General features: G+C 42.2%; 1 protein-coding gene across 1 annotated transcript in view; it reads right to left on the bottom strand.

Moving 5' to 3' along the window:
* arhgef4 (Rho guanine nucleotide exchange factor (GEF) 4) overlaps window positions 1–17,932 on the bottom strand; it is a 157,099-nt gene extending 139,167 nt beyond the window's left edge. Inside the window, exons 1-2 of the mRNA XM_080418474.1 lie at window positions 17,490–17,932; window positions 10,216–10,245 (exon numbers count right to left, since the gene is read on the bottom strand). Of these exons, the coding sequence (XP_080274600.1) occupies window positions 10,216–10,245; window positions 17,490–17,702 (243 nt within the window). The 5' untranslated portion in view covers window positions 17,703–17,932. The remainder of the gene's footprint in view (window positions 1–10,215; window positions 10,246–17,489) is intronic.
* Window positions 17,933–19,465: the final 1,533 nt, after the last annotated feature.

Below are 19,465 nucleotides of genomic sequence, written 5' to 3'. Positions count from 1 at the left end.
ATCCCAGAGACCAAGCAATCCGTCTGCACCCCCCAGGTCCATTGTACTGAATTTCCTACAATTCGAGACGAAAGAATTGATATTAAGAAAGGCGTGGGAGGCAAACATTCAAGTAGGAGGCAAACGAATAGGATTTGACCACGACTATCCTCCCGAAATTGTCCGTATGAGGAAAGACTACCTTCCAGCTAAAAAAATCCTAAAAGAAAAGAGAATTATCTTCAAGACGCCTTTCACAAAGATGAGGATCCACTGGCCAGAAGGGATAAAGACGTATAACAGCGCGGAGGAAGTCACCCAAGCCTTGGAGGAGAGAGGCTTCGTGGAGGGAGAGCCGAGCGGGGAACGACGCGCAGATTCGCCGGGGGAGGAGGAGGGCCGTGCGGGGCCAACGGCGGAGACAGAGAGAAACGCGGAGCCGGCGGCGGAGGCGAGGGAACAAGCGAAAGCAAGCCGTGGATCACCGGAGTGGAAGCGAGAGACGAAGACGAGAGGAGCGATGAGAAGAGCTAAGGAAAAGCTGGAAGTGTATAAAAATCAAAGAAAACAATGAGTACTTTCTGATGAAAATAAGAGTTAACAGTGAGTTGATAAGAAGGGGGGGGGAAGAAAATGACGAGGGAAGGTAAAATACGAGGAGGAAAAAAAGAGTAAATTATGGACGTCATATCTGTTTAAAAAAAGTCGAAGCAAACCCTCCTGTATCTGATGTAATGGTAATTATAGGACCAGCACTAACTCAGTAAGGGATTTATGATAGAAATTAGGGCTTCATCTGATAACAAGGTGGATTATTTTCTGTTTTTTCTTTATTTTGGGTTACAAAATACCGACGGAGAGGTCTGTTCTGTTTAGAGGTTGATGGCTAGGCGCTGGGGAAGCCCAAGGGTTGGGGTTAGTACTAGTTGCCTAGAGGGGAGGCCCCGTGTAAGACGGGGATTGCTCCCACACCCTATTATGAGGGTTTAGGGGTCACGGTGGTTTTACCCCGTGTTTGGAGGTCACATTTTTTGTAATTTTGTTTTAGGTTGTATGTGTGAAACTGATATGGCGGATACTATGGAATGGATATGAGAGGGCTACATGTAACAAGAAGAGAAACAAGATATAAAGATGACTAATGTGGTTGGAATAATGTCGCCTAATGTGAATGGCCTGAATTCTCTGATAAAAAGACAAAATGACAAAATTGAAAAAAGAAAAAATGCAAGTATATTTTTTACAAGAGACTCATTTAACAAAAGAAGGAACATGAGAAATTAAAAACATCTATACACCCCCAGAAAGTGATAAGAAAGACATTTGATGCAAAAAGAGGGGGAAAAAAAGAAAAAAAAAGAAAGGAAAATCACTTGTGATATGCCATTGTAACAAGAAGGTGCACATCTGAAAAGTTGTCGGTTTCAAAATGTTTGTCCTTTGGTGTTTGTTTTTTTTGTTGTGTTTCGTGTCTATGTAGTGTACTGTATGTATGTGTGTGTAAAAAATGAATAAAAATTCTAAGTGACAAAAAAAAAAAAAAAAATTCCAGCTTGGTGGGAAATTAAAATAAATACAAATGCATTAAAATGAAAAATGACAGGAGGCCACCATTCCATTCATTCCCCTCAGCTTTGGCTGGATGTGAGATGAGAAAGAGAAAAAAATAAAGAACTGCAGATTCACTCTCTTGTGTCAACTGTGTGTTAAACTTGTTTGGACGGTGGCCCATTCCCCATACGTCCCCTTACCCCCACCCCCCCGCCCCACCCCTCTTGACCCTCTTGTATGAGAGGAATGTGTGGGGTTTGCCTTTGGACACTGATTTAGGGATCACGGTGTGTGAGTGTGTGTGTGTGTGTGTGTGTGTGTGTGTGTGTGTGTGTGTGTGTGTGTGTGTGTGTGTGTGTGTGTGTGTGCGTGAGAAAGAGAGAGAGAGAGAGAGAGAGAGAGAGAGAGAGTGAGTGAGTGTGTGTGTGTGTGTGGTAAGAGTGCAGTGCTCACATAACGCTAAAAACACATTGGGCATGCATGTAGAAAGAAGGGGTGTGGGCCTTCCTCACATAACTGCTCACATTTTAGGAGTCAAGGGGGAGAGAGAGAGAGAGAGAGAGAGAGAGAGAGAGAGAGAGAGAGAGAGAGAGAGAGAGAGAGACAGACAGACAGACAGACAGACAGACAGACAGACAGACAGACAGACAGACAGACAGACAGACAGACAGACAGACAGACAGACAGACAGACAGACAGACAGACAGACAGACAGACAGACACTTGTCTCTCAAGACAATCTGTCAGCACCACTGCCCTAAACATGTAGTGTTGTCGTTAGTAGGAATAAACAAACGCAGAAGCGCCCGGGAGGAAGTGGACTAAGAAAGGGGAGGAGCCAAACCGAGTTCCCGTTTCTACACAAAAAAGGGGTTTCCCAGATTGAGCAGACACAGACAGACAGACAGACAGACAGACAGACAGACAGACAGACAGACAGACAGACAGACAGACAGACAGACAGACAGACAGGGCGAGACAGAGAGACAAAGAGAGGGACAGAGACTCTGGGAACTAAAAGGATACTAAAGAGAGAGAAAACATCCCAGCCGTGCCCTTTTGCCGTTCACACAACAGCACAGTCTCCAGTCTGCTCTACAACATCAAATCCACTGGCTCGTATAGCCGTACTTAAAGTCAATGGAGCGAGCTCCACTCAGCCCGCTGGGGGAAACGGTGAGAACTCCCTGCAGCTCATCACCCCCAAACTCCCTCGGCTCATTGTAAACCCAAATGCAGCCCCGCGGTCACACAATGAAAACACAAATCAAACTGTGGGCAAAACTAACAAGGGAGGTCATTATGTAACAAGCTGCTACTGTTGCCAGATTAAAAAAAAAAGAAGAAATGAAAAAAAAAAGACCATGTGGACCCCCCAAACTCCTCTTCCTGTCTCCCAGAGCTGTTCCCACAACCCCATAGCAGGAGGGGGGGGGGGAGCCATCCTCACCTGTGCCATGATGACAATAATGCCGGAACATCCTCTGTCACTTGTGTGGTCCCTGCAGATTAATGCAAAGTTATACACCCAGAGAGGTGGAGGTGGAATTCCAGGGCATGCCGCACATATATCACTTCCTCTACTGTGTCTCTCTCCTCACAGTAGCACCAAACTCACAGTCAGTCAGTCGGCGGGGCAGTGCAAACCCCCAGCATCTAGCCCAACCCCACATGAGGCAACACAAGAGGGAAGAGAGAGGGGGGGCAGAGAGAGAAACACACAGAGAGAGAGAGAGAGAGAGAGGAAGGCCTGAAGGAGGGCGGGCTTGTCCAGAAACTCCATGTGAGAAGGCTGTTGGTGAGTTGTGTTTGTTATTTGTGTGTGCGTGCATGCTGTGTTTATTTGTGTGCGTGTGTGTGTTTGTGTGTGTGCTCCCACGAGCAACTCTGTGGTCGCAATACCACACACTTATGACTTTGCTACTGACACCAGCTAAGTCACTGTTTCCCAAACAGTGTGTCGCCTCGTGACAACTCGGTCACAACAATTTTTTGAATTATTATTTCAAACGATTTTCAAAAAGAAATTTAAATTTTCTTTCAAGAGAATGTCATGAATTAAAAAAAGAAATCAAAGGAATGGCATGAATAAGAAAAACAACTTAAGAAGTAGTGAAAATAGCAGATCTACAAGCTCACAACGTGTTGCATCGCGAGACGTTGTGAGCTTGTAGATCGGCTATTTTGCCTTTAGTTTGGGTCCCGGGGAGATATCAAATTTCTCTTTTGGGTCTTGAGCTAAAAAGTTTGGGAAACACGGAGCTAAGTCATCACAGTCCTGATCCTAAAAGAACACCACAGGATTGAAATGACACAGCATCATAATCTTAAAACAGCTCTCAACAATTAACAACAATTAAAGGGATTTTTTTTAGATTTCCTTTTCGTGGTTAAAATGTTAAATGTGTTACTTTGTGAAGGTTCACAGTCGTAAAGTTTTCAGTGTCACACGGCTTCTTTGATTCCCACAAATACGCAGTGGTGGAAAAAGTATTCAAATTTTCGAAGTATCAATACTGCAGTGCAAAAAGTATCAATAAAGTACAAAAGTATTGGTATCAAAATGCACTTAAAAGTACCAAAAGTAGAAAGTACTCATTGTGCAGAATGTCCCATTTCACAACTTTTCAAATCTTTTCAAAATAGCAGATGTATAAGCTCACAAAGCTCACAATGCTCACATTGTGAGCTTGTAGATCGGCTATTTTCAAATGGCCAAAAGTGGGCTGAAGTGGTTAATGTAAGTTTTTGTGATAATAATAAAAAATCTACAAAGTAACTAGTAACTAAAGTTTTCAAATAATTGTAGTGGACTAAAGGTACAATATTTTCCTCTGAGATACAGTGGAGTAGAAGTACAAGTACTGAACATTGGAAATACTCCAGTAAAGTAAAGAATACCATAAAATTGTACTTAAGTACAGTACTTGAGTAAATGTGCTTTACTTGATGTGTCCATAACAATTAACAGAAACAGTAAACACCTACATGCTAAAGGGGAGCTGCATGCCTGTGGTTTGCCCTACGCTGTCTTGACAATGTCCGGTGAAGTGTGTTCATAGGCTTGTATGTGTCTGACTCAGGGGGGGGGATTCATCTAAGCAAAAATAATTTGTCTAAGCCAGTGTTCCCAACATTTTCTGGATGAAGCCCCACTTGAAAATCTTTTTTTGTATAGTTTTTTTGTGTCTATGTATGTCCTGTATATAATGGAAAAAACACAATAAAGATGTAGGCCTATTAACCCATTAAAACCTGAGGCAGAGTCTACAAATGTCTTCTAAATCCTAACAGTTTTCTGAAAAAAATTATGTCGCTATATCAGTGGTGCTCAAACCTTTTTCATGTCAAGGACCCCCAAAATGATACGTATTTGGCCGTGGACCCCCATCTCAAAATATTTTGTCCCAGGGACCCCCTAGAAGCAAATTTGATGCCTTTATGGATAGGACAGTAGGCTGACATGAAATGGGGAGAGAGATGGGGAGTGTGACACACAGCATTATCATCATTAAAATCTTAAGTGTTTTGAGAACTTTTTGGGGACCCACTCGCAATGTCGTCACAGCCCACTTGTTGGGAATCACTGATTTAACCTGTCAAAACCGGGAAAGCATTTGTGTCATTTTAATTTTTTTTTGCGTTGGCTATTCAAAAATAGCAGTCATACAAGAAATCTTGAAAGTGTGAGAACTACCGACTTAAAAAGGCATGTGTAGAATCGGCCTCAGGTCTTTCTTAATGGGCTAAGCAGACAACAACAAGTACGTTGACCTGGCTCCCTGGAGAACAACCACTAATCCCACACAGTCCCAATCCGATGTATACCTTCCCCACGGCTGGACACAGACTCACACAGACCCATGCTAATGCTACACATCCAGTGACTGCCAATGAAAAGGGGGTCACGCCGTCACACTGACCATAGACAAGCCAGCACTTAGCAGCTGGCACCGGGTTATTATGCCCTGGCAGCCCCCCGCTCGTCGGAGTCTTTTAAGATGCCCTCAAACACAAACGCACACTGACTCAAGCCTTGTGTGAACCGCTGCCACCGAAAGAGAAGAAAGAGGGGGGTTCCAACGGCGAGGCAGAGAAAATGGCCAGTCTGTGGGGAACTCTGGAAAAGTGACAAAGAGTTGCTAGGCTAAAGTTTGTCCGTGCAAAACCATTCATTACTGCCAAAAACACTGATTATTGTAATCTGGGACAAATCCAGTCCCGGGGGGGGGGGAGAAAAGCCCTGTTTTTCTTGAAAACGATTAAAACCATACACATTATTAACCAACTTCGATTTTAAGTAATTATTAATTAATTCTTAAATTGATATTACTTAGTAACACAAGCCCAATGAAAACAATGGTAAAAAGGTACATGACAACATATTTTGATGAATACAGATTTGTCTGACTACAGGGGTCGTCCAAAGCCGTCAATGTGGGCACTGCAACGAACACAATTGGCCATGTTCATGGGTGGGGACCCCCCAGGGTCCTTGGGGGGTCCCCAGCAAAAGGAGTTAACGTACAGTACTAGCATCACAATCATTTCAACCACTTTATCCATTTATACATTGGGCTATTCAAAAATAGCATATGTACAAGTTCACAGCGCGTACATCTGATTTCTTTTTTTAAGATTTCGAAAAATATCTAAAATGTTTGGGAAATGTATATATGTTTTAACATAAATCTTCTCTTCTGGGGGTCCCTGGCACCAAATATTTTCAGATGGGGGTCCGCGGCCAAATCAATTTGGGGGTCCATATAATATGGTTATGAAAAAGCACTGGTCCACAATTTACAATGTACAATCTAGGCATTTAGCAGACACTCTCATCCAGAGCGACTTACAATAAGCACGGTAGTTGCCAGTGGTATTGACTACACTGTGACGCGATTGGCATAACAACTAAAATTGGGAGAAAAGTGGATTAGATCAAAAACAAAAACAAAAAGATTTAAACCCCCAATAAAGCAATTATTTTTATAAATCTTTTTACAAGATGTTCGTGTCCGGGTGGCTCAGTCGGTAGAGCTCTCACCTTTGGACCACAAGGTCAAGGGTTCAATCCCGGGAAGCGCCAACTCAGCGTATGAGTAGCACGGCTTGGGTGCAGCAAGTCGTACTGGGAGCTGAGGGTAGGTGTGGCGCTCCACCTCAGCAATCTATCTCCCAGACCAGGAGTCTAGCGCATTGTAACGGGGATAGACTCCCTTGTTCACGACAATAAGCCTCTCTCCGACCTACTTATTTATTTATTTATTTTACAAATGTGACATGTCTGTCCATGAGCTGACCCTCAGTATACCCACAAAGTGGAGTCCTCAGATGTGTCACTGTGTACTTCAAGCTGCAGCAGTAATATAGTCTGCCCTCACATTTTATATTGAGGCCTGGCGTACTGCGGTTTGTCAGCTAGACTTAACCCTTTGTTGCCTGGCAAATTACATAGAGGGTTGAAACAATCCTATTTTCCCTCCCCTGTCGCTCCCAGACTGTGGCATGGAGTTTGGTTGCCGTCGGCACAATAAGTTCCACTCCCTCGACAGACCTACCACCAGACCGCTGACAGATACAGTGTGGTGCACTGGGAGTTTTAGGTTCAGCCGTGGGTCACGCAGTGCTGGAACTGATTTCGACTCGTCCCCCGACGGCAAAGGAGAAAAAAAGGGTCACTCACGGGGGGATTTTCAAAGCTTATGCCTGCCAGTTCCACTGGATCTCAATTCGGTTCTACAAAAGCAACAGTTGGCTCTCTAGGTAGGTTCTCCAGGAAGGTTTTAAGCACTTCCTCCACACAAACACACACATGCAAACATAGGAACCAGTGGTGTTTTTCTTTTTGATTAAGTGAAAGTAGCGATACTAATAATATAAGAATATTGTAGTATCGCAAAAAGTAAAAGTCCTGCATTCAAAATTGTACTTGGGTAAAAAGGTATTGCCAAAAGTATTGGCATCAAAATATATACTTTAAGGACCAAAAGTAAACATACTCATTATCCCATTTCACATTAGCAATGAAACTTTGTGTAAATGTACTTCAGTTACTTTCCACCACTGATAGGAACATACTGTAAAAGATCCCTTCCTCTTTAGCTGTTTTAACAGAGGCTTCTGTGATTAACACCAAACTGTTGTTAGATCACTCTGAAATGTTAGAGCCTGTTAGTGTGGCCATGTGGTTTCAACTACACAGTAGCTATCTGCAGCTGGGTTGCCAGATCTTGTGGGAGAAATGAACAACCAGGTCTATGAAAACAAGCCCAAAAGAAGCGACTAACATATGAGCACTTTAAACCTATATACATTGGCAAGCTCGTGCCGCGATGCAAGGGGTTGTGAGCTTGCAGATCTGCTGTTTGAAAAAATAAATAATTTCAAGATATTTTTGGGCCCTTTTCTGCCTTTATTGATAGATATACAGTAGACTGACAGGAAATGGGGGGAGAGATGGGGGGTGACACTCAGCGACGGTCGTCATGATCGGGGATTAGCAGCCTAGGTGCCCAGACGGCTACGCCAGCCAATCCGGGCTGGCATTTTTGAAACATTTTAATATCACAAATATGGTACGGGGGTCCCTGGCACAAAATGTTTTCAGATGGGGATACGCGGACAAATTACATATTAACTTGACATGGAAATGTTTGAGAACCAACACTGGTCTAAACAACATTTAGGAAGCAAGCCCAAATAAGCAACTACACTTTAGAAACAAGGCCAAAAAAACACAGCCCAAAGTCTACTTATAATAAGCAGACATGGCAACACTGATCTGCAGTCATGTGAGCCCTTCAAAGCAGAGTATATAGAGCGCATTAGCGTTGATCCAGAGAGCATTAAACCAGGTAAGATGTGAGCACACGCTGCAATAACGTCTCAAAGGCTGCCAAATCTTTTAACACTGTATGGAGTTTTGAGTTTTTTTAGCATCTGCTGCCAATATGTGCAGGACACAGTGTCTCATTCCACTGCTGCTCACGCATTGTTTACGTGTGAAGAGACGAGAGAATGTTCACAATTGTTAAACAAGAGCTTAAAAGAAACAATCCAGAAACTAAATTATTTGACAAACTCATTTTTGGGTGACATTCACGTTATATACCCTTTAGATGTTTTGATGGGAAATAGTTTTTTTTCCGAATCATAACGGCACCAAATGCAGGATTTTTACTCCGCCGTTTACAAACATTTCAATCGCCAGCATCAATTTAGTCTAAACTCTAAAAGCATCAAAATACATGTAAACACATGCCCCCCGCACGCACGCACGCACGCACGCACGCACGCACGCACGCACGCACGCACGCACGCACACACACACACACGCACGCACACACGCACGCACGCACGCACGCACACACACACGCACACACGCAAAGCAAGAGCTTAGCCTTAGACAATCCATTTCGGCATGAGAACACGATCCTCCCAACACTGTGACAAATGATCACTCTACGGCAACAGTCAACAGCGGAGGCACTTTGCTTCAAGTATAAGTATGCAGCTTCTGGTCTAGATGTGGAGGTGAAATGTGCAATCCAGGGATAAGCATTTTCATTCAAGCAGGCACTTTTCACAGCCCTGAGGCCTCGAACAAGCTCCAACCCGCTACGATTACATCTAAATATGACAACTCTCACACGTATTATCTTCACTTGTTCCATTAAGTAGTCTTACGTTTTTCGCCACAAGACAGCGTATGGATGCTAGGCTGGATCATATTAGACATTGAAGTGTTATCGCCAATATAACCTTTCACTTGAGATCTCAACAAAGAGATGTTTTATGTAATGTAGTCAAGAACTTGATGATGCCTGTAAAACTATTCCCTAGAGGTGTGTATTTGGAAGGATGGGTCTACTACGGGGGATTCTCTTTCAGATGTTTTTTAAGGTCAAAGAAGATTTAGCCTGCAGGTGGTCATGCATTTAAAACCGTTCTTTCCTCTTCATCCCACTCAGAAAACAGACTCTGAGATTCTTTGAAGCAGGGTACAATCGTAGCCACAGTTGGTCCTGGACAGAAGGCGGTACAGCTACAGTATGAGAACAGGCTTCTTCTCCATTTGCTTCCACCAAACCAACCGCCCACGGTATGTCATCTGGACATCCACTTAAGAGTTTATTACTACAACCACTGACAGTAACTTTTTTACTATAAGCACTGACAGTAACAATTTAGGCATTTAGATGACACTCTTAGTTCAGAGCGACTTACAGTAGCCTAGGAGCAAGGTACTGTAATTTATACAAGGTTATACATCAAATGCATAGAAATAGTAATCTAGGATCATAGGTAAACAAACAGTATAATAAAAAATAATAAAAAATCTGTACATTGAAACTATACAGACTATAGGATGCCAGGTCAACAATTGAACCTGGCATCTGTCTACATAACATCCTATCTAAACCTTTGCATAAGCCTGCAAGGTTGTCATGGCTAGGGCAAGTGCTACGGGCTAACTGTGTTACTACAACCACTGACAGTAACTTTGTTACTATAAGCACTGACAATAACTTTGTTACTACAACCACTGCCAGTAACTTTGTTACTATAACCACTGATAACCACTGATAGTAGTTACTTATTTTGTTACTATAGCCACAAAGTTATTTTGTTACTACAACCACTGACAGTAATGACAATGAATTGTGTTTTTTCCTGTCTGCTTACCTGTACAGGTTGAGCTTGACACCGGAGTCTCTGTGAAGAGGAAGAGTGAAAAATGAATTATTAACGAAAGCCTTGGTGGCTAGCACTTTCTATTCTTAAACCGTGATAAAAATGTAAAAGCAAAGGAAAACACTTTCAATACTGCCGGTGTCACAGCTGCTTTAGAAAAAGACATGGTGACATTGTTTTAATGAGCTCCAGCCCTGCTCCCATTTCACCAGGAGCAGACGGCTAGTGTGGGCTCATAAAACACGTTTATTAGTCAACTCTCCGAACTGCACTTAAACCATTATATCACACACTTCAAGAAATGGTAACTGTAGGCATGTGGCGCGCCTTTGTTGACGTTTGGTGCTTTGATCCTGAGAGAAAACGACAACGCAACATGGGGTTAGCTGACCAAAATGAGAACAGAGCTAAGTGGCCCGACGACGTGCTAAACGAACGATAGTCGTGCACAGTGAATAGCTGAAATGCTTGTGGGACTGGACTATGGGTGTGTTTTCGTGGCACATCAGAGAGGACCGGCGGTTGACAACATAGTCCTGACCACACGGCATCTGCTGCTCTGTGTCAAACATTTAACATCTGTGGCACAATAGGGGGAGGGCAAAAGAGAGAGGAGAAAGGGAGAGAGGGGAGGGAGTTAGTTGCTGGCACTGAGTCAATGTGGCCTTCTTGTTTCCGGACGGGTGATGCTAATAAAAGACCACAGGTCAAAGGCCAAACTTGTGAAGCTCGCATCACCTGACCAGCAGGCAGACGAATCTATTGCCACTCAAACGCCGGGCGTCGTTACTTATTAGTAATGTGGGGTTTGGTCCAGTGTTGCCAGATTTTGGGAGAGAAACAAGCAAACAGCTATGTACGAAGAAACTAGGCCACATGAGCAGTGAGCACTTTAAACCTATATACAGCGGCTATTTGAAAATAGCCGATCTACAAGCTCACAATGCATCGTAATGCGACGCATTGTGAGCTTGTAGATCTGATATTTTCGACCGCCCCTTCCCCTCAAGCCTAGCTAATGTAACATGTGTGTGTGTGTGTGTGTGTGTGTGTGTGTGTGTGTGTGTGTGTGTGTGTGTGTGTGTGTGTGTGTGTGTGTGTGTGTGTGTGTGTGTGTGTGTGTGTGTGTGTGTGTGTGTGTGTGTGTGTGTGTGTGTGTGCGTGTGAACGTGCGTGTGAACGTGCGTGTGAGCGTGCGGCGTGTGAGCGTACCACGGGCATGTTCGTATGTGTTTGTGTGCGGGCCGCGGTTGAGTGGGGATGTAAGAAAGCCACTCTTTATTTAAAATAAGCACAGTTTATATCAGGGTTTACCTTTGTGGTGGTAATTCCCACAAAGGTATGTTTTCCCCCTACTTAATGACAAAAAGTCAACCAATTAGCTTCGCAGTAGCCTAGCTAGTAGCCTTCAAAGAGAAAAAACACTTTTCACCAGTCAGTTGCTTCAGCTACTGTACCACATCAAAGAAAAAATGTACACTGAGCAAATTAGTTGAAAAAGTACGAGTGGAAAATGATCTCTACGGGTGTAATAAAAACTCTATTCGTGGAAATAAGAGTTTAGAGTTGTAGACTCCAAACAGATCTACAAACGGCCTTACGAATAATAAAATGATAATAAATGTTCAAAGGGATTCAACCCACTCAACAGCCGTTTTCCAATCGGAGCAAGATGGCTGTTTCGCAGAACAAGTCCATTTAAGTCAGCTGGAGTCCACTCCACAAAAAAGCAGTAGGCTACTGTCTCTGCCTAAATAGAACACTGGATCGCAACGTCGGGTCTGTAACTCTGAGAGTGTATAAATGGGACCAAATGGACTTCCATGGGTCCATTTGGTTCCATATGTACACTCTCCGAGTCACTGACCCAAAAGGGTCCATTTGGTTACATTTGTACACTCTCTGAGTCACTGACCCAAAAGGGTCCATTTGGTTACATTTGTACACTCTCTGAGTCACTGACCCAAAAGGGTCCATTTGGTTACATTTGTACACTCTCTGAGTCACTGACCCAAAAGGGTCCATTTGGACCCCTGGTTGTCCAAGTTGAGAACCGGTGCCCTAGATTAGAACATATAGGCCTTATCTTCAGTAGACTGACTTAGAGTCAGAGCCCCAGCACTCTGGTGACTCCAGTAGACTGACTAGGAATGGGACGATATAAAAAAAATCACGTCACGATTATTGTGGCCAAAATAATTTCGATCAACCACAAACAATATGCTTTAAAACTCTTAAAATGCCACTTTTGTTAACCACTTGCACCCCAGCATCCCTATCCTGGGGAGGAGCGTTCGCCAAAAATAGGCTATTTTTAGCGAAGCGAATTGGTGTAGAGTGTAAGTAATACTATAGAGGGTTTAAGTGCTACTGGATACACAGCTCGGCAAAAGCGAATTGATCCCAGTATATAGCGGAGGAACATTTCACAATCATTTAAAATCTCTGCGATACGATTATTGTGCGGGTTTTCTTATCCCGATAAGCGATAACGATAATCGTCCCATGCCTACTCACCAGAGCTAGACTACGACGTCCCAAGAGAGACTGTGTCTGACAATCGAAAAAGACGTATCCCGATTGGATTACTGAGGCATTATTTCTGAGGTTGCTGCAAGAAAAGCCAAGAGGAAAATGCTCATGTCATTCAGCTGCTCGATGTGGTGAGTTATCTGAATTCATGTCAATAGTAGCGTGGTCTTATTCAGTGTTGGATCATTGCTCTCTGTATGTGCACAAGTAGTTCATGTTGTTCTTTGATGTTCAAAGATAATAATTATACTGTCCATTAGCAGTGCCGTGTAGGATATGCTATGTCACAACAGTGGATGCCACATGATTTGTTACAATGTATCGTGCCCAAAGCGGGAAAAAAAGACTGCATGATGTGCGTGCATGTGACGCAGGTATAGGAAGGCTTCGCACTGCTGTCTTCACACAGGGCCTTGCATATCTCACAGGCGACTCTGACTAAACACCTCAAAATGCCTGAACACAACTATTTTCTAACTTAGGAGGACAGCACCCTTCAGCTCTGGCTGTTTGTGCAAAGCATCATGGGTAATTGTACTTGCTTGGTTCAGGAGCCGCTACCTTATTTAGGCTATTTTATGGTGAGATAAAACTTCATGCTGAGGAATTCTGTTCGCTGCCCATGCCTGATTAAATAAAGTAATGTACCTGAAGGAACTTTCTGTGAGTACTGGTGATACCTCTGCTTGGAAAGAACTTTCAATTTAAGAACTGAACCGTGCACACGGTTTAAGAGATTGCTAGAAATGTTTGAGACAAAGAAAAATATTCATGCAATGTGCCTGCACCTGAAAAAAGGCTGGAAAATTACCTTATTCCGACCAAGGCTGAAATAAAGATTGGCAAATTGAGTGTGACAAGTGCTAAAGATCCTGAGGTTTTGACTGCCTGCGTCTGTGTTATAACATTTCCTAAACCAGCGTGTCAAGTGGAGGAGGCAGGTTAGACTCAAGACAAGACTTTGCTTGCCCTGGCAGTTAGGGGAAGAATCGATGCCAAGTTCAACGCCATGGCTAGTTTACACCCCTGGGATGTGTGCTACACCCACTTATAGCCCTTTCCTGACACGCCCTGTTCTTATTAAGGCCTGTTAATGGCTGTGTCAACTCAATGTGCAGCGAGTCATGGCAACCCTTTCATTCCCCCTATCGTGGCATGGCATCAGTGGCTCAGTGTGGAAGTGCAAATGCAAACTTGTGCACCAGATCGGGGGGGGGGTCTTCAACAGAAGGGTCCGGGACCCCTAGGGGGGTCCTCAGAGTTACTGCAGGGGGGAGGGGCACCAAATCTTTGTGGGATAGGAATTTTTTTTTTTACATTAACCACTTGAACCCTAGCACCCCTATTCTGAGGGGAACATTAGCTAAAAATAGCCGATCTACAAGCTCTCTGCGAGGCGTTGTGAGCTTGTAGATCGGTTATTTTCGGCAATGACGTTTGGTGTAGAGAGAAAAAAGAGCAGACCAAGTACAGTACCGAGCGAGAGGTCAAGTTTACTAATTACTGACAGTTTAAGTGGTTAAATGTCTGGACATGAACACACCACTGATGTCAAACAAGTCCGTGAATCTATCTATGAAAAATACGAAAAAGTTGAATAGTGGGGGGTCCCTGCTTCATCTCTCTCTCAGCTAAGGGGGTCCTCCTTGAACTGACAAATGTTGAAGACCCCTGCACTAGATTGTTTAGAAAGATTCGCATTACGTGAAATAGCTCGACGCCGCTCATTTCTCATTATCTTTCAAGCTTGACAGAACTCTATTTTGGGTCTACTACTGGCGTGAGCCATTCATATTGTGGACGCACGTACAGGAGCGTATTCTATTATGTAATTCTTGGCTCGCCACGGCCGTGACATCTGGAATACGGTCGAGATTTCCTGCTACACCTGGCCACACACGAGAGTGTTTTTGCCCAAATTCCTGACCCAATTTGGTCATTCTAAACTGGCAGTGGTGGATATAGTGACTAAGTACATTTACTAGTACTGTACTTAAGTACACTTTTGTGGTATTTATCTTACTTTACTGGAGTATTTCCTTCTACTTTACTTCTACTCCACTACATCTCAGAGGGAAATATTGTACTATTACTCCAATTATTTGAAAACTTTAGTTACAAGTTACTTGGTAGATTTGGATTATTATTACAAAACATGTATTAACTACTTCACAGTGTTTTTGAAAATAGCCGATCTACAAGCTCACAACGCGTCGCAGTGAGCTTGAAGATCGGCTATTTTCAAAGGATTTGCATACATTTTATACATTTGAAAACTTGTGAAATGGGACCTTCTGCATAATGATGAGTACTTGTACTTTTGGTACTTTAAGTATAAGTATATTTTGATGCCAATACTTGTATTTGATTACCGAACTTGTACTTGTAACAGACTATTTCTACAATAGGGTATTGATACTTTTACTCAAGTACAAGAGTACTTCTTCCACCACTGCTAACTGGTGCAGAATGATGGATGGTGCATGTGACCTGAACAGTACAGAGTCAAGACCAAACGGGGAAACAACAACACGCACGCAATCAATCAATCAAAAAAAAACTGTACCGATCCAACAGCAGAGGAAATTGCCTCTTATTTAAAATATCTTTGATCTTTTATTCCTGCAAAGATGGAGTCTTTATTCTACGAATATACATCCCTGTTTTTTTGTTACAGTACGTTTTGTCTAGGTAGTGTAAATGCACCAAAGTGGGAATAGTGATTTAGTTTCATCAAAGCTTTGGTCAGCCTCAAGTCTTTCCAAAATAAATGATACGTGCAATGCATGTAATCTGATTTGAGAGGCTAACAATAGCTCTTGGACTGCTTGTAGAACTAATGTATCTGGTCAGCTTATTTGGTCATAATAACATAATAAGTGATGACATATGTTGTATGTTGACGTGTGTGTGTGTGTGTGTGTGTGTGTGTGTGTGTGTGTGTGTGTGTGTGTGTGTGTGTGTGTGTGTGTGTGTGTGTGTGTGTGTGTGTGTGTGTGTGTGTGCGTTTCTACCATTGCAAAACTGAATACAGCTGTGTATACCAATGATTCTCAAAGTGGGGTCCTCCTGGGTTCAAATGGGTCCCCCTAACCCTATTTTATACTTCAGCTATTCGAAAATAGCCCATCTAGGCTACGTACAAGCCAATCTTGTTTGCTTTTCAAAATTGAAAGATTGGTGTCAAAGATTGGACACCAATCTTCTCTTATGAGCATACCTGCCAAAAAATATTTTCTAATGGGGGTCCACGACCAAATAGCCTATAGCCTACAATGTAGGCTATAGGCTAATGTAGGCCCTACATAATGACATATCAATTTGGGGGTCCTTGACATGAAAATGTTGTGTGTCTGGTGTTTGATTCTACATCAAATAGCAGTAGACAGACAAACACCTGCATTCAAAGAACAAAACAGACACATCTCTCTTCTCTCCCCCTTAAGAAATAAAACCTGTTGTGCTTCATTTGAAATAGTTCTGTTTGGCTCTGGCTTTGACATGGACTCAACCCAACCACCTTGAGCATTCCCGGGGGTCCCCAGCTCAATGGTTGATAGTTGGGAACCAAATGGACCCTTGCGGGTCTGTAACTCTGAGAGCGTGGAAAATGGAACCACATGGGTGTTCTATTTGTACACCCTCAGAGAGTTAAATTAACACATAACTGCAGTGGTGTAAAGTAACTAAGTACATTTACTCAAGTACTGTAAGTAAGTACAATGTTTAGGTATTTTTACTTTCTTCAGTATTTCCAATTTCTAATACTTTTACTTCTACTCCACTAGCATCTCAATAGTCAATATATATATTTCGGTCATTTGAAAATAGCAGATCTACAAGATTTGTATACATTTTGAACTGGTGAAATGGGACATTCTGCACAATGAGTACTTTAACTTTTGGTACTTTAAGTATATTTTGATGCCAATACTTTTGTACTTTTACTCAATTACATTTTGAATACTGGAATTTTACTTGCAACAGAGTATTTCTACATTGCAGTATTGATACTTTCACTTAAAGTAATACATGTGAGTACTTTTTCCATCACTACATAACTGTACTGGGGGTTCTTGGAATTAAAAAAGGAATCAATAGTGTAGTTAGCAGTGGTGCTCAAATGTTTTGCTATTACGTAAAAGTATCAATACTGCAATGTAGAAGTACTGTTACAAGTAAAAGTCCGGAATTAAAAAATTACAACAAAAGTGTTGGTATCAAAATGTACCAAAAGTTTTTTTTTAAAGGACTCTAGGCATGTGAGCTTGTAGATCGGCTATATTATTATACTATACAAGAACAGTACTTGAGTAAATGTACTTAGTTACTTTACACCATTGGTTCTCAAAGTGGGGTCCGGGGACCCCCAGGGGTCCTTGAGGGAGTTCCAGGGGGTCCCCAGCAAAATGTGTAAATATAGCATCAGAATAATTATGACCTTTTATACTTTGGCTATTCAAAAATAGCAGATATACAAGATCTGCTATTTTTGAAAAATCTTGAAAATGTGTGCAAATCTTTGAATATATATTTTTTAAAGCCAACATTTGTAACTCAAATCTTTGCTTCTGGGGGTCCCTGGAACAAAATATTTTTAGATGGGGGTCCGCGGCCAAATACATATCATTTTGGGGGTCCTTGACATGAACAAGTTTGAGAACCACTGCTTTACACCACCGTAGTTAGTTAGTTATCTCCCACCATGCATGATGATGAATGACGCCTCTCACCTGGTACCACTTCATCAGAGCCCAACAGAGCACATAGGCGGCCAAGCTGAATTTAGCGGTCCTGTAGCGCTCCGGCAGACAGCTCAGATACATGAGGAGCACAGAGCTCTGATCCACTGGATCCACTGGATCCGCTGATCCTCCGTGGATCTCCTCGGACGACGGTGTCCGATGATGTCCACTGATGGCCGCACTGTCACTGCCATCATCCATGTCTGTCTGTCTGTCTGTCGGTCTCCTTCCCCCGGCGACAGGAACGGACGGTGTCGTGTCCCCCTTAAAAACAACTTTATCTACAACTTCAAAATCTTATTCCAGACGCGTTTTAACGCCTCGCATGGCACTTCTTCATCTACTATCATCATACTTCATGGTTTAAGTTTGCGTTCCTGTCATGATGGGTCTATTTCTGAGAATAATAAAGCGATCGGCTATAGTGCCTCCAATGTGTGTGCGCGCAGTGCGCTCCGTGCACGGCCACGGAATGGATGATGTATGGTTGCGAGTTTTACGCACTGTTGTTGCGGCGCATGGTGACTGACTGCCTTCAGACGGTCATTAGCTTGTCAAGTCAGTGGAATGAGCCATCTCTCGCTTCCTGTTTGAGTTTCATTTTTCAAAGTAAAACTACAAACAAGTCTTCTTAAAAGGCATAGTTCACCCCCCAGAAAAAAACACTTATTTTCAGTGGTGGAAAAAGTATTATAGTTTTGTAAAAGTATCACTACTGCAATGTAGAGGCACTCTGTTACAAGTAAAAGTCCGGTAATCAAAATTTACTTGAGTGAAAGTACTAAAGTATTGTTGGTATCAGAATGTGCTTAACCCATTAAGACCTGAGCCAATTCAAAAATGTTTTCTAAATCCCAAGAGTTTTTTGAAAAAAATCACACAAAAAAAATGTCAGGATTTTTCAAAAATAGCAGATCTACAAGTTCATAGCGTGGCACTCGGTGCCGCGCTATGAGCTTGTATATCTGCTATTTTTGAATAGCCAAAGACATCTAAAGTGACACAAATGCGTTCCAGGTCTATATGCAGAATGTCCCATTTAAAGTTTTCAAATGTATACAAATCTTTTGTAAATAGCAGATCTACAAGCTTGTAGATCTGCTATTTTCAAATGGCTGAAATGTATATAGGGCTGAAGTGGTTAATGTATGTTTTGTAATAATAATCCAAATCTACAAAGTAACTAGTAACTAAACTATTGTAGTGGAGTAAAAGTATAAGTACTGAAAATTGGAAACACTCCATTAAAGTAAAATACCTGATTAAATGTACTTAGTTTGGTCTCTCCTCAGAAGTGTATGACAACTAAATAGGCCCTTTTATTTTGGAGGCAAAATATCGATCCAGGTAGCACCTGTGACATTTCATGAGTGACAGGCTGATCAACACACAACCCTACAATTAGTGCAAATTATTATGCACAGAAAGAGGTCTACCATCTACTTTGGAGATTTGAAGAGAAAGAGTCAAATCATTCTTAGTAAAATAATAAAGCCTTTGCTGGGTGTTCTTTATTTCATATACTCTGATTCCACCTAGTGGTCTTAATAAAGTACTACTACACACTGCAACTGATGAGAAGTGGTTCTGAACTTTAACTATGTCAAAACAGACTCAAAACATTAAAACTGTAGTTTATAGCCTATTTTATATTCATTTGTTTTTGCTTTTTGTTTAACCACCTTATATATGTTTGGCATATTTGATGAATAGCAAAAAATACCTAATTTAAAAGCTCACAACATATGTTATGTGAGTATTATTATTATTAGTTTATTCATTTTCACTTATGACATGCCCACAATAGGGACACAAGATTGAAAGCTTAACAAAAGCCTCTGACCAATGACTAGAATGAACACACATGCTGTGTCCACAATGATGACTACTGTACTACCACATTCTTCTCTGGCCAATGGCAGACGTTTCACATGTGTTCTTTACATTTTTTACACACTACACAG

This window comes from Gymnoscopelus braueri, assembly GCF_963280865.1.
Source record: "Gymnoscopelus braueri genome assembly, chromosome: 21".
In the NCBI taxonomy this organism is placed as follows: domain Eukaryota; kingdom Metazoa; phylum Chordata; class Actinopteri; order Myctophiformes; family Myctophidae; genus Gymnoscopelus; species Gymnoscopelus braueri.
Note: the sequence above shows the minus strand (reverse complement) of the source record. Positions and strands in the feature narration are given on the sequence as shown.